This window comes from Marmota monax, unplaced genomic scaffold, assembly GCF_021218885.2.
Source record: "Marmota monax isolate L192 unplaced genomic scaffold, Marmota_monax_Labrador192_F-V1.1 WCK01_AAM20220418_F8-fsc00146, whole genome shotgun sequence".
Taxonomy (NCBI): domain Eukaryota; kingdom Metazoa; phylum Chordata; class Mammalia; order Rodentia; family Sciuridae; genus Marmota; species Marmota monax.
The window spans coordinates 1,382,359-1,397,840 of record NW_026694096.1 but is presented as its reverse complement, the minus strand read 5'-3'; the positions used below and the strand labels follow the sequence as shown (position 1 = coordinate 1,397,840).

General features: G+C 36.4%; 1 protein-coding gene across 1 annotated transcript in view; it reads right to left on the bottom strand.

Moving 5' to 3' along the window:
* Window positions 1-266: 266 nt before the first annotated feature.
* Window positions 267-15,482, bottom strand: part of Lin7a (lin-7 homolog A, crumbs cell polarity complex component) — a 143,168-nt gene continuing 127,952 nt past the window's right edge. Inside the window, exons 5-6 of the mRNA XM_046465101.2 lie at window positions 9,595-9,810; window positions 267-869 (exon numbers count right to left, since the gene is read on the bottom strand). Coding sequence (XP_046321057.1) covers window positions 9,595-9,810 — 216 coding nt within the window. The 3' untranslated portion in view covers window positions 267-869. The remainder of the gene's footprint in view (window positions 870-9,594; window positions 9,811-15,482) is intronic.

Below are 15,482 nucleotides of genomic sequence, written 5' to 3'. Positions count from 1 at the left end.
TAAGTTGTAACAAATGTATTCTGATAATATATATATATATATATATATATGTATATATGTATATATATAGTGGAATAAATATACATAATATTCTGTTAGAATTAATAATAGATACAAACCATACTTAAATTAAAATATAAGTATAGTACTAGAATTCCTACCTTTGTTTTTAGCAAACTAAAAGTTGAGCTAAAAGTGTCCCACTCTGTTAATGCATAACAAAATTCATGGAAACAGAAAATAAAAAGCCAGGTGCTTCTAGAGCATGAAGAGACTATAAATACAGTGTAATAACTTGCCATTTTCCAAAGGAGGGTAGAGGTTGAGTGCACAATGAACTGGAATTCCAACTCAGACAACTCAGCAATGTGGACTGTGGAGGGGCCAGGGCCAAGGGCAGAGTGTAGGATTCTTTCAAGTGACGACCACCTTGAACTGATACAGTTTGAACTAGGGCCTAAGGAGGGGCTTGCTAATCTCTGGAAAAGCTATAGACCAAAGACTCACTTAATCCTGGCCCTGGTGATTTATTCCAAAGTCACAGACTTTACTCTTCTCACACTGTTTCGGTCTGCAGACTGGAGAGCATCTCTCCCTCTACACACTGAGAATTCCCACTGCAGTGAATGGAAGGTCTGTGTGTGTAAAGAGCCAGTGAACAGGGAGTGGGGGCAACAGGGCTGCTCAAGCCCAGAGAAGGAAGGTGTCGAGTTGCCGTGGTAAAGAATTTATACACCATGTGTTCACAGCTTCTTGACAGGTATAATTATCAGTGTTGTCTTTTCCTTTACTATGTGCTGGGATTCTGAAGCACGTTTTTCAAACTTGTGACTATTAGATGTTGGATCAAGTAGCTTTCCTTCAAGGGCCTGAAAGAGGGGAAAAGAGTGAAATCAGTGATTAGTATTCATTTATCAACTACTGATATGCTAAAAATATCAAAGGAGCATGTGCTGTGTGAGAACAGCAAGAATTATTTTGGGTGCTGTCATTCATGCACAATCTTACACACATGAAAAAAGATCATTTGATGTTTGTAAAGGAAGTAATTATCGAATGAGGCTGGAAAAGCCACAGTCAATCCCCAAAACAAAATTAAAAAAAAGCACCATTTGGAAACATTTTAAATATAGAACATTTCTTCTCACCATGATGATTCTATTTCTCTTCATGTAGGCAAAATATAAATAACATTTATATTATAACTCTCCAGGCATTTAGTGTGGTTTTGTTGAGAAACAAACCAGCAAAGCCTCTTGCTGACAAGCTAGAAGCACCAATGTCCCTTCTCTGAAGCACACATTAAGCCTGTCTCTCCTCCTACAAGGTCAGCCCTACCCTGTTTAGAAGAGAATAGAACTAGAACATGTCCACGCCAGCAGATTTGGGGGAGCTGCTTCCTTAAACACTCACTTTTCCACCATGATGGAGTCACTTCTTTCAGAGGGAACTGTGGTTTCCAATCTGTGTTGAAAGCTGCTGCTATTTTTAATTCAATGGATACTATACTGAAAACCATTTACAAAACAGATATTTAACAAAATTGTTTAGCCTATTCTGTACTATCATTCTCCAGCTACCATGCCTTCCAGAGAGGTGATAAAAGCCTACTGGGGCTTCCAGAGTGGACTGAAAACCACATGTGAGGCCACTGTGCTTCCTTAGGTGTCTCTTTTAACAGGAATACAATGGAAAAAGCTGGCATGTCATTAACGCTTTTAACTATTACAACATTCTACTACTACTGTTGCTGTTACTGACCAAAACTTATCCGGTTGACACTAATTGCCATGTATTTTGCTTACATATATATATATATATTTTTTTTCTTATTTAATATCCACAACAGACCGCTTTACTGAGTTTCTGACTGAATAACTTCCTAAAGGTCACTCAGCTGCTAGGTGACAAAGATATAGAGACTGAGTTTTTTATTAATTAAATTATAATGTGTCACATGTTTTGAGGGAATGAGACTCAGAAGGGGTGAATCTTGGTAAGAGGCTTGGAGCTCTTCCTCCATGCAGCAGAGGAGTAAGAGATACATCAGCGACTGGGAGGGCACTGGTTTCCCCATGTTGGTCTCCAAAATACCTCTGGGATGAACTGTCCGCACCAAATGTTCTTATTATTTCCCTCAGGCCTATCATTCATAATTCAACAGGTTAACATTTCATTTTCTTAAGCAAAATCCTCTTTTCTATCTTAGTGTGGATTTTCTTAATCAAATTGCTTTGCCAACACTAAGTGAGCCATTGTGATAGTGCCTCCCCAAGCCCTGAACAGTTCCATGTCCTCTTCTTCAGAACCTGTGAATGTGTTGATTACATGCCATGGGGAAATTAAAGTTGTAGGTGGAATTACGGTTGCAGATCAGTTGATGTTAAAGATAGAATAGCATACTTCTAGGGCCACTGTGAAAGTGGAAGAGGGATAGGACAAAGGAGTACTCTGAAATTAAAACGTGCTTGGAACGAAATGAAAAAGAAAACATAGCTTATCAAAATGCTGGGATTCAGTGAAATTGGGTGTATAGAAGGAAGTTTATGGCATTGAATGTGGATGTACAAAAGAAGAAAGATCTAATAGCGATCACCTAGGTATAACAGAACTCCTTTAAAATTAAAAGCTCCAAATTGATTGTTTCCCTTCCATTTCTTGGTAAAAGTTATTGTTCAATATCAGTTTTTTCATACTGACAATGGGAACTGAGACACTGTCCCAAAGCCTGTGCAGATGCCAGCCAAGTGTTGAAAAACCTAGATTTCTGACATATTGTGGCTAGCATGATCTAGCTAAATCTACATGTGTACATTCCCTGGCTTTTATTTCTGTAAATTGTAACCACTTTGTAGGGCCTATGAATTAGCTACCTTCCCAGTTTGGGGCAAGCTACAATTAGATTAAATTCATTTTTCTTTTTTTTTTTTTTTTTTTTTTTTTTTTTTTAACTGAGCCATCACCAGTTGGCTCCATAATCTGTTTATGTTGCTACATATCTTTATTAGAATACATATTTTATATTGTTTTTATATTTTATATTGTTTGTTCATTTCTTATGTAGGCAGGGGACCAAATACAGGATTCCTTGGTGTGGCTTCTAGTAACATAAACTTCCACCTTAGGAAACTAGAAAAAAAAAGAACAAATTAAGTTCATAGTAAGCAGAAGAAAATAAATCATAAGTGGAGCAGAAACTAATGAAATGAAAAATAGGGAAAATCAATGAAACCCAAACCTGGTTCATTAAAAAAAAAGTCAGTGCAATTAATAAGCTTCTTGCTAGGCTAACTAAGGAGAAAAAGAGGATATAAGTTACTACTATCAAGAGTGAAAGAGGAGACATCACTCAAATCATTAAAAAGACAATAAAAGAATATTATAACTCTCTATTTAAGGTCTTGATAAACTAGTTGAAATGAACTGATTCTTTGAAAGACACAGCCTGCCAAAACTCATACAAGAAAAGATAGATAATCTGACAACTAGTAACTTCCCAAATAGAAAGCACCAGACCCAGATAGCTTTATTTGGTAATTCTACCAAAATAAAAATTCTAACAATTCTCTACAACCTCTTTCAGAAGATAAAAGCACAGGTAACACTTTGTAACTCATTTTGTATGACCAGCATTACCCTAATACCAAAATCAAACAAAGACATTACAGGAAAAGAAAACTACAGACTGATACTTTTCAGAATGAAGATTCAACAAAAATATCAACAAATCAAATCCAATAAGGTATAAAAAATTTAATAATTCCACATAGTTATTTAAAATGTGGACCTAAATTTACTAGTATACATCATAGTGTTCGGTTTTAAAAATCAGGTTAACATTAAGAACATGGGTTATGAGCCTATTATATGAAAATAAGCTCATATATACATAGGTACATGGAATCTTAAATATACAGAAAAAAACAAAGAATGGACGCTAAAATGAAGGGAGATTTTCCTGAATGGTTGATTTTTTTCTTTATACTTCTGAACTGTCTAAAACTTCAGCAGTGAACATGTTATTTTCATTTTCATAATTAGAATAAACATTACATGGAAACCAATTCAACCAGAATTTTTATAAACAACAACAACAAAAGTGGAAGATAGAAGAGAGTGAGAGGAAGAGACGTGACGATGGAAACAGAGGTAACAGCAAGGTTACAGGAAAAATTTGACACCCCCCCCCCCATTGCTGGTTTTTGAAGATGGAGGAAGAAGTAAGGAGACAGAGACTTACAGACGTCTCTAGAAACTGGTAAAGGCAAGGAAATGAAATTGTTCATAGAGTTTCCCTAAACCTCGTGAGACTGCTGGACTTCCATTCTACAGAACTACAAGAGTATTTTTTAAAATTTTATTTTTTCATTGTGAATAATTATATATATTTATGAGGTACAATGTGGTTTTGATATGTGTTTATAATATGGAATGATTAAACCAGGCTAATTAACAAATCCCTCACCTCACAAGCTTATCATTTTTGTGTGTGCGGTGAAAATGTTTAGTATCTACTCTTTCAGCAATGTTGAACTATACAAGGCATTGTTATTTATTATAGTCTACATCCTCTGTAATAGATCACTAAAGCCTATTCCCCCTGCCCTGCTGAAACTTGTATCTTTTGATTAGCTCCCTTTTCCCATTGGCCCCTTCCCCAGCCTCTAGTTGCCATCTTTCTATTCTCTGCTTCGGTGAGTTCAATGTTATAGATTCCATACCTAAGTGAGATTACATGGCATTCATCTGAGCCTGGCTTATTTTATTTTAGCATAATGTCTTCCAAGTTCATCTATTTTTTTGGAAATAACAGAATTTTTCCTCTTTAAAGCTTAATAATATTCCATTGTGTATATATACAAGATTTTGTTTATTCAGTCATCTGACAATGAACACTTAGGTTGCATACTTATCTTAGCTTTTGTGAATAACACTGAAATGAGTATATGGATATAAAAATACAGCTATTTATTTGGCATAATTCTTTCTTTCTTTTTTTTTATGCTGGGGATTGAACCCAGGGGTGCTTAATCACTAAACTACTTCATCAGCCCTGTTTATGTTTAAATTTGAGACAGTGTCTTGCTAAGTTGCTTAGGGCCTTGCTAAGTTGCTGAAGCTTTCTTTGAACTTGCCATCCTCCTGCTTTAGCTTCCTAAGTCTGTGGGATTACAGGAGTGTGACACTGGGCCTGGCTTACCATGCTGTTTTTATTACTACAGTTTTGTAATAGATTTTTAAAATATTTATATTTTAGTTTTAGGTGGACACAATATCTTTATTTTATTTATTTTTTATGTGGTGCTGAGAATCAAACCCAGTGCCTCACGCAGGCTAGGCGAGTGTGCTACCACTTGAGCCACATAGATTTTGAAGTCACATTGTGTGATGCTTCTAGCTTTGTTCTTTTTGCTCAGGACTGCTTTAGCTATTCAAGGATTCATACAAATTTTGGAATATTTTTCTATTTAGGGGGAAAATGACACTGAAATTCTGAGATGGATTGTGTTGAATCCTATAGAATTACAAGATAATACATTGTTTTGTTATTTTTTCACCACTAAATTTGTGGTGACTTCATGGCATCCAAAGAAAGGTTGTAATGATGAAGGTCTTTGAAGTATGGTGAACTCTTTTGGAGTTCAGTGGTGAGGGAAACTTAGACACCTTTAATAGGCAGCATCAGACTGAATCCCTAGAAAGTTCATGAAGGACTCTATGAGCTAAAATCAGAGAATCAAAGGTCAAGTTCCTTTAAACAGAGGGGTATAGTGAGTCAGAGTGGTTATGATCAAGATCCTGGATTTAAATCCCACCCCTGGTATTTGCTAGCTGTGAAACATTTCACACACTTTAAGAACTCCTATATGCCTCCGTTCCCTACTCAAAAATGAGATTAAAAATAGTACCTAAGCCTAATAAGGCTGCTGTGAAGATTAAGTGGTTTAATATATATGAAGCTCTTGGAGAAGTTCTTGGTATTCATTAATTCTGATTGGCATTTCTAAGTTCCTTAGATTTAATTTTATCAGGGTCTTTCTCTGGGACCTGGTTGTCTCAGTGACTGGGATGGTGATTTTGGTAATGAACTCCCGGATCAGATCATCAGGACCACAGCTATGGTGATGGTAATAGATGGCATAGCATGATTTCAATAGAGAACAAACCAAAGAAAATCGAGGTCTGAAGAGAGCCAGCAAGGCTACTGAAAAATGCCAGCTACTTTATAAATCTGAAAATACTTAGCATGGTTTTGAATGTAATGAATTCTCCACCCTGCATCTAGCAAAGACAACGGTTTATTCTTGATTTTGGGGGGAATGTTGATATCTCAAGAAGTATTCCTCTTCCTTATTGCTTTTATTCTTTGGGAATATGAGTGAAATGTGAATGTATACAAAATAAATCACATTTTAAAACTAAGATGGTAAAAGCTGCAGAAATGTAACACTTTCTCAAAGAAAATGGTATAGCAGGAAAAATTCCTACATTTACATTTTGTGTTTAGATTTCTATCATGGAAATGTGCAGTACTTTTTGTTTTTCTACAGTTTGGGAAATATAACCTTTTTGTGAGTTATCAAGCAGAAGTAAGGGAGAAATACAACAGATCTTTACTTTAGGAGAATTTAAAATTCAGAAGAGGCCTAAGAGAAAAATTTCTCACACACTAGTTGTATTCAACTCCTTTGTCATTTTTATCCCCCATTTACCATTGCTAGTTCCTTCATAATTTTTACCATCTCAGAGAAAAGAAATTATTTCTGATTTTGAGCACAGAAATTGTATTTAATCTGATAAATAATAAGACAATATCTAACAATATTTTGCTTTACCTAGACTTTGCTTGACTGGTTGACCTTTAAAAAAAAAATCTGAGATCTGTTCCAAATTAAATAGGTCAAATAAACTTGACATTTCTTCTTAAAAACAACTGTAGTATGAGCTAACAAGTGTAACAAATCCCATTTGATGCTTAAAAATTGAATTAATTAAAAATTAAATAAGAACTAATGTAGGTCTCTTTGACTGAATTAACCACAAAATCCAGGGACAACATGACTTGGGTGTGTTTTACTTGTACTTGAAATGGTCAATATGGTTTCATCTCTAGGGGCCTTGGCTGTGTGTACTGCAAGTGCCATCTTGACAGGCATAAGTATAAATTTCATGCCCACATAAATAGAACTCTAATATATCCTGCACAATAACACAAAACAAAACAGTTTGCAAACAGCTTTTGTTAAAGATGTTCGTCTCTTGTAATGAACCAATAGGAAATTCAGAGGTGATTAAATGAGGACTGGTGAAATAGAGAAATGAAATTTAGTATATGGTCCCACCAATATTTATGGCCAAATCTCGTATACTTCTAAAATAACTGGATGAACATAATATTGGAAGCTTTTAGAAAGATCTCAGAAATCGGGATGGCAATTTTTTTTTCTTTCAGAACACTACTGAACAATCTTACTCAGGGCCAGTGTTGTAAATCAATGAGGAGAATTGGTGTAAGTCTATATAACCAAAGATGGAAGAAACAATATGATTAACAGAAAGCTCCTTGGTGTTACAGAGTGGATTGTTATTATTACTAAGAAAGGACCTTTGAAAGGATTCTGAAAGTACAGCTGAGTAACAGAAGTAAAGACTATGGGTGAAATGACTTTTTCTGGTCTGTCCACAGAGCTCCATCGTAACCACATCATCTAGCAGAAGCCACCACATCTCTTGCCTGGACCATTGTGTTTTCTAGTTGGTCTGCTTCTACTCTTAGGCTGCATTCATCATTTTCACAGCAGCTAGAATGATCTCTATGGTACATAAATTCTGGTCGCTCTTTTGCTTTAAAACCTTCAGGGTCTTCCACTGTACCTCATTTCCCTGGGGCTTTGCAAAGCACTCTGTGGCTGGCCCCCACCCATCTTGGTGCCCTTTAAACCACTACTGTCTTTCCTCCTCCCTCTCTACCCCTAACTACCCAGGTTTTCTTTATTCCTCAAACATCAAGTAGCTTGTGCACCACTGTACTGGCTATTTCCTCCTCTTAGTCTCTCTTTGTGGCTTCTCCTCTTTGTTCAGTTCCATCTTAAATGTTTTCTCCTTTGAGAGGTGTTTCCTGACAACGGAGCCTGAAGTCTCCACTCACCAGTCTCTATTCAAACAGCCTTAATTACTCTCTAACTGTGTAAACCACGGGTCCCAATAGGAAGTGTTTAATTTACATTTTTTTAAAAAAATAAATTTCTCTTCCACCAGACTGTCAGCATCATGAGATCTAGGACGTTGCTCATGCTTGGGAGTGCCAAGGAGGTGTTTATTGTTGAATAAATACACATTTTAGAATGAAAATGTAGTTCTAGAAAAAGATAACAGCCATAGTATGTCTAATAAAAGCAGCAGGCTATGGGAGATAGATGGTTAAATTTCCAAGAGTTTCAGAGGATAAATCCTGTACATTTTTTAAAAACTCCCCTACATAGCCTCTCCTTTTAATAAGAGTCACAAAAATCTGAAAACTTCATGTTATATCCAATGTTCCTGGTTGTGCAATTTGTAATCTAATATGAAATAACTCAAACCTACCATCATCATTTTTCCAAGAATATTTGAGCCTCATTTCAAATACACACCTGCATACATTGTAGTGCAAAGGTATTTGATGATATAAACTGGTTTTTTTCCAAAAATAGCAAGAAAAATGTATGTAACTTCAGAACATCTGATATTGGCAGATGAAATACATGATAGAGTAAGAGAAAAATAATTCTGTGCTTCTTGTAAATGGGTTTATGAGGAATCCAGTGAAATTACTGCAATATCAGGTTGTTCATCCAAAGAGGCAGGATTTAATGACACTTGCCTTGAAGGATTTTTTTAATAGTATTAGGGATAATGTGTGTAAGGGCCTCACACACAATGGGCACTTCAATGATGATGACTCTTACTGTCAACATTGTTTCCTTCAGTTTTCTTGGAAATACACAGCAACACTTGATTTGGCATCTGAGTCACCAAGTGGAGTTTAGAAAAAGAAAGAGAATCTTAGATCTATTTTAAATGAATAACAAAAATGAACTTCAAGATCTCTCAGATCCTGAGCCTTGGCAGGTCTCTACTTCATTCTTCCAGGTGGAACATATTTCCCATAAATTTTATCTTTATTCTCAAGATCTTCACAGGGCCAGCACTGTAAGGTTGTACAGTTTGTACACTGCGTAACGGCCAATGGTCAAGGAATGAGTGGGGACTTGAATCCAGATCATACTCTTATCACGTAGATCTGGTTAGCACAGAGACTGTATTTCCTAATTGTCTAAAGGCATCTTAGAATCTGTACTTGACCCTCCCAAAGTATATTATTTTCTTTAACATTCCTTGAGACTATATTGATTCACACATAAAAAACAAACAAGCAAAAAACTATGTGATATATGCTTACTTTTTTTGACATCCTTGTCTTTTGATTAGATTGATTCTGTTTGGACTATTAGATGTAGTGATGTTGTTTCAGTTAGGGAACTGTATTTTTAAAAACAACAATTTCGATCACATCTAAGGGACCTTCCTTATACAGAACCAGGCACTTCTCACCTAGGACATGTGGTTTTGCTGTGTTTGTTGCTGCTGCTGCTGCTGCTGTTGAATGAGCAATTGCTGCTGTTGCCGACGCCGGGCTGTCCGCAGCTTCTCAAAGCGAGCCTCCATTTCTTCCAGGACTTTCGGGGTGTATCGGACCACCAGCTTGACACTGTCCTTTGCAGCCTTGAGTAGTTCCACAGCTTTCTCATGGTGCTCTCCTTCCACACTCTGAAAAGACAAGGACGTTTGTTACAGGGAAGACCTTCCATGTTCCCTTTCCTGGGAGACTGAACTGAAATTAGTATCCTATTGAAAGTCCAGAGTTTAAAAGTTGAAGTAAGCACAGCAAGTGGGATATAATACCATCACCATCATTTATTATGTTCATAGATGAACTGTGAGCCTGTAGGCTTCATCAGGACAGAGAATGAATCAGATTGGGGGCTCAAGTCAGGAGGGTGAAAAATGACAAAGAAATGCTAACATTTTGAATGGGATTTCTTTTTCTTTTTTTGGTGTGGTACTGGGGATGGAGTACCAGAAGCACTCTACTGCTGAGCTACATTGCTACTCCTTTCTATTTTTTTTTTTTTAAATTTTGAGATAGTAACCAGATTTTGTGGGACCCTACAAAGAAATGAGACCGCTTCTCATTCCTCTCAGCTGATTCCTAGGGTGGGTGACATGACCAATAATTTACAAGATTGTAGTGTAAAGGCCTTTGTGACTAACTTCTTCAATAAAATTTCACGAAAAATTGGCTGTGTGATTTGATATCTAGGAACTGAGACAAGCTTAAAGATCATCAGAACATCTGAGTGGCACTGGGTGGCAGAGGAGGCCAAATACAGTTGGTTGAGATTACATTACATTACATTACATTACATTTTCATAGCCTAATTGGAAGGGGGACACTTGAAATGGATATCAGATTAAGCTACCAAAAAACACAGTAATGAACATCTGAAGATCATATCAATTGTAATATGAGATTTATAATTACTACTACTCTACAGATTTGGAAATTTAAAGGATTATGTCCAATTCTAACCCTTGCTTCAGAAAGGTGAATGTGAACTGAAGAAGAAAAGGTTTGAATTTAGCAACAATATTGTCACTGGCAGTTTGTAAAAGCTTGGCTTGTCATTTGTTGGAGTATAGCACAGATAATAAGGGTTTAAAAATTGGGCACAGTAATCCCTGGAGGCAACTTATATAACCCATGCTCCATGTCTGGATTGTAACCTCTGTAAGCAGAGGTTTTTAGGTAGAGTGAATTTTTATCTGTGGTTAAAGTCTAGGAAAATAGGCATGTTCATTGATTAATTCATTCTTTTAATTATTCATTCAATCATGAACATAGTCTCTTAGAAGACTTTTATTAAGCATTTATCCTACTAAATTCTTTGGAACAACATGAAAGACAGAGGAAAACTTTGAAAATATTACACAATATAAACTCTGTTTTCTGTGTGCTTGTAATTTCTTTGTAATTTGTACCAACAGAATTTGATATGGTATGAAATTTTCCTTTTAAAGGAAAACTTGGTGATTCGGTTGTGCATAATTTCTTTTTTAATATTAAAAGTTGCATGTTTACATGTTTTAATAACGCTGGTTCACTCCTTTTCTAGGCCAGTTGATTAGTTTCCAGACTTTTTTTTGGCTTTTGTTCTATTTGCTTTCATTTAATAGGTTGTAGATTCTGGGCCAGACCGTGAGAGGCCCATTATCTCTGTTTAGGCACTGTGCCTGTGATTCAGAGCTGCCACGGGAGAGCTGTGGTACTAATGCAGGGCATGGGCTTTCATGGCAGGGGCAAAGGGTTGAGAGAAATAATAGCCATGATGTCCATACTCAGCCCTGTGGAACTATCGAAGTTATTGTCTCCCATACAACAATTTACAGAAAGCAGACTCCATGGTTTTCAAACTTAGAATTTTGGTCTTGATGTTTTTAATCCATGGATTACATGTTGATTCAGCTCCCATCACCAGAATCAACAGGTCTCTTGATGGACTCTTAGCTTCCTCTGTGTTCCCCATCAGGGTACAGAACCTAGACTGCGTCTGACTTCATTTCTACTACTGAAAATATCTTTAGTAAGACTTATACAATGAAAACTACAGAACCTTAAAGAGAGAAATAGAAGAAGATCTTAGAAGATGGAAAAATACACCCTGTTCATGGATAGGCAGAACTAACATCATCAAAATGGCGATATTACCAAAAGTTCTCTATAGGTTTAATGCAATGCCAATCAAAATCCCAATGGCATTTCTTGTAGAAATAGAGAAAGCAATCATGAAATTCATATGGAAAAATAAAAGACCCAGAATAGCAAAAACAATGCTAAGGAGGAAGTGTGAATCAGGCGGTATAGCGATACCAGACTTCAAACTATACTACAGAGCAATAGTAACAAAAACAGCATGGTACTGGTACCAAAACAGGCGGGTGGACCAATGGTACAGAATAGAGGACACAGAAACCAATCCACAAAACTACAACTATCTTATATTTGATAAAGGGGCTAAAAGCATGCAATGGAGGAAGGATAGCATCTTCAACAAATGGTGCTGGGAAAACTGGAAATCCATATGCAACAAAATGAAACTGAATCCCTTTCTCTCGCCATGCACAAAAGTGAATTCAAAATGGATCAAGGAGCTTGATATCAAATCAGAGACACGCCGTCTGATAGAAGAAAAAGTTGGCTACGATCTACAGTCGGTGGGGTCGGGCTCCATATTCCTCAATAGGACACCCATAGCACAAAAGTTAATAACTAGAATCAACAAATGGGACTTACTCAAACTAAAAAGTTTTTTCTCAGCAAAAGAAACAATAAGAGAGGTAAATAGGGAGCCTACACCCTGGGAACAAATCTTTACTCCTCACACTTCAGATAGAGCCCTAATATCCAGAGTATACAAAGAACTCAAAAAATTAGACAATAAGAGAACAAACAACCCAATCAACAAATGGGCCAAGGACCTGAACAGACACTTCTCAGAGGAGGACATACAGTCAATCAACAAGTACATGAAAAAATGCTCACCATCTCTAGCTGTCAGAGAAATGCAAATCAAAACCACCCTAAGATACCATCTCACTCCAGTAAGATTGGCAGCCATTATGAAGTCAAACAACAACAAGTGCTGGCGAGGATGTGGGGAAAAGGGTACACTTGTTCATTGCTGGTGGGACTGCAAATTGGTGCAGCCAATTTGGAAAGCAGTATGGAGATTTCTTGGAAAGCTGGGAATGGAGCCACCATTTGACCCAGCTATTCCCCTTCTTGGTCTATTCCCTAAAGACCTAAAAAGAGCATGCTACAGGGACACTGCTACATCGATGTTCATAGCAGCACAGTTCACAATAGCAAGACTGTGGAACCAACCTAGATGCCCTTCAATAGACGAATGGATAAAAAAAATGTGGCATTTATACACAATGGAGTATTACTCTGCATTAAAAAATGACAAAATCATAGAATTTACAGGGAAATGGATGGCATTAGAGCAGATTATGCTAAGTGAAGCTAGCCAATCCCTAAAAAACAAATGCCAAATGTATTCTTTGATATAAGGAGAGTAACTAAGATCAGAGTAGGGACGAAGAGCAGGAGAAGAAGATTAACATTTAACAGGGATGAGAGGTGGGAGGGAAAGGGAGAGAGAAGGGAAATTGCATGGTAATGGAAGGAGACCCTCAGGGTTATACAGTGGAGAGGGTAGAGAGAGAGGAGGGGAGGGGAGGGGAGAGGTGGGGAGGGGGGAGGGTGGAGGATGGGAAAGGCAGAGGAGCACAACAGACACTAGTATGGCAATATGTAAATCAATGGATGTGTAACTGATGTGATTCTGCAATCTGTGTATGGGGTGAAGGTGGGAGTTCATAACCCACTTGAATCAAAGTGTGGAATATGATATGTCAAGAAATTTGTAATGTTTTGAACAACCCACAATAAAAAATTAAAAAAAAATTGAAAAAAAAAAAAAGAAAATATCTTTAGTAAATCAAATAACACAAATTAGAGAATTGATCATTTTTTGGAAACTAAGGTGAATTTTAGAGATGGGTTTGAATTCATATAAGCATACTCATAGAATTTATTATTTCAGACAATCAACCTTGTTTTTAAATTGCTTTCAGCATCTTAAGTCTTTTCTTAAGACAAGCAAAAATCACCAAGTTTTCCTACCATAATAGTGATCATATAGTTAAGGCCCATCCTGGATGGTTTTCTTCTTCTACCTGCTTTGCCTACTTTGTAATTTTGAAGGTATATACTTGTCTCCTTAACTTATTATTTGTTAATTTTCTGGGGTGCCTTCAGTTCCTCTGCATAATTTCTTAATAAGAATAAGGTAGCTTTTTTCCCCCTTGCTTTTTTCTTTCCATTTTATGGTAAGAACAAAAATGCATACTACCTACTCTTGGAAGTCTTGCTCAGTGAATTAAAAAAAAAAAGCCAAAAGATGCTCAGTTAAAGTGTATATGTTGATGTGCAAACACTCATTACTGGGTATCCCTTGTACCCTGAAGGTTTGGCATATATTTCTGCTTTTGACTTCATCTATTCCTTAGTCTTATAGAAAGTATACTTTATTTCTTGCTAAATATTTAAAACCCGTTTTGAAACTTGATAGATTATTTGTATATAGTTAAGCTATTTTTTTTTACTCAAACTATATATAAAGCCCTCCTGATTTAGGAATCATTCCTTGTAACAACTTGAGTAATCGCTGAAATCTTGTGACAACGGTCTCGAAGATGAGAATGTGGTTCGTATATGGCTCGGGGACACCTGGAAAGGCTTCCAACTTTAAAATTAAAAGCCTGAAATTCTGTGCTTTTTGGTTTCATTCCCTTGCTTGTAATTATTTATCTCTTTGTTGTAATTATTATTGCGATTTGAGAAAGTTGTTAGCATGAATTAATTTAACAAAAGGCTTTCCAATGGACATCTGGTGAAAGTTGGATTTTATTAAGAAGGTGAGGGGGGATACAGAAGACATGAGCATATATATTAGTTACTCAGGAAATATTTTATGGTCCTAAAACAAAAAAAATACTCTAAAGAAAACTTATATAAATTATAGTTATGCTGAGGCTGGCCTTAGGCTTTCACTGAAATGAAATAAAATGTACTATGAAATAAATAGTCATTCCTGTCCTGAAAAACATTTCTGCTGTCAAATCTTTTTAAAATGCACATTCAAAAATCAGTACAGGAAGGGAGAGTTCAAATATTTTTTTTTTACTATTTTCAAAATTCATAAACACACGCTAATGAAATGCTAAGCATATAACCATAAGAAGTTAATATTTACAAGAATCTTTTTTCATTTAGGAAACAGAGAAAAAAATAGCTCATTGAATAATCAGATGCACACTTGTTTGGTGAGCAATCTCATGTAATAGTAAGTAGGCCCTAGGAAGTTTTGAAGGTAGTTTATTTGATGAAGTGTAGCAAATCAGCAGCTAACAAATGAACCACCTTTAAACACGGCTGCATTGTGATGTTTCACAATTCTATTTCCACACTTTGTGAGATATTAAAATGTCTGCTATTTCTGGTATGTTCAATTTCCTAGTTGATTGAGAATCTTCTCTAATAAGAGAGAATTTGGATTATACTACATACATAAACTTGTGCATGAATGAATAGCTTCCCCTTGACCCCCATGATGATTGCATTTTGACTCTGGTTAGACCTCAGATAGAAGAGATGCCTGCTCTGGGAAGGAATCTTGCTATCTGTGTACCCTTCAGTTACCAGATGCTTAAATCTGTATGTAGGTTTTTCTCTGTTGGGTTTACATGGAAATCCTCCTGGCTGAGTTTGCTGTGACATAAGTTGCTTAAAACGTTTGTTGGACAACAAAGAGTTG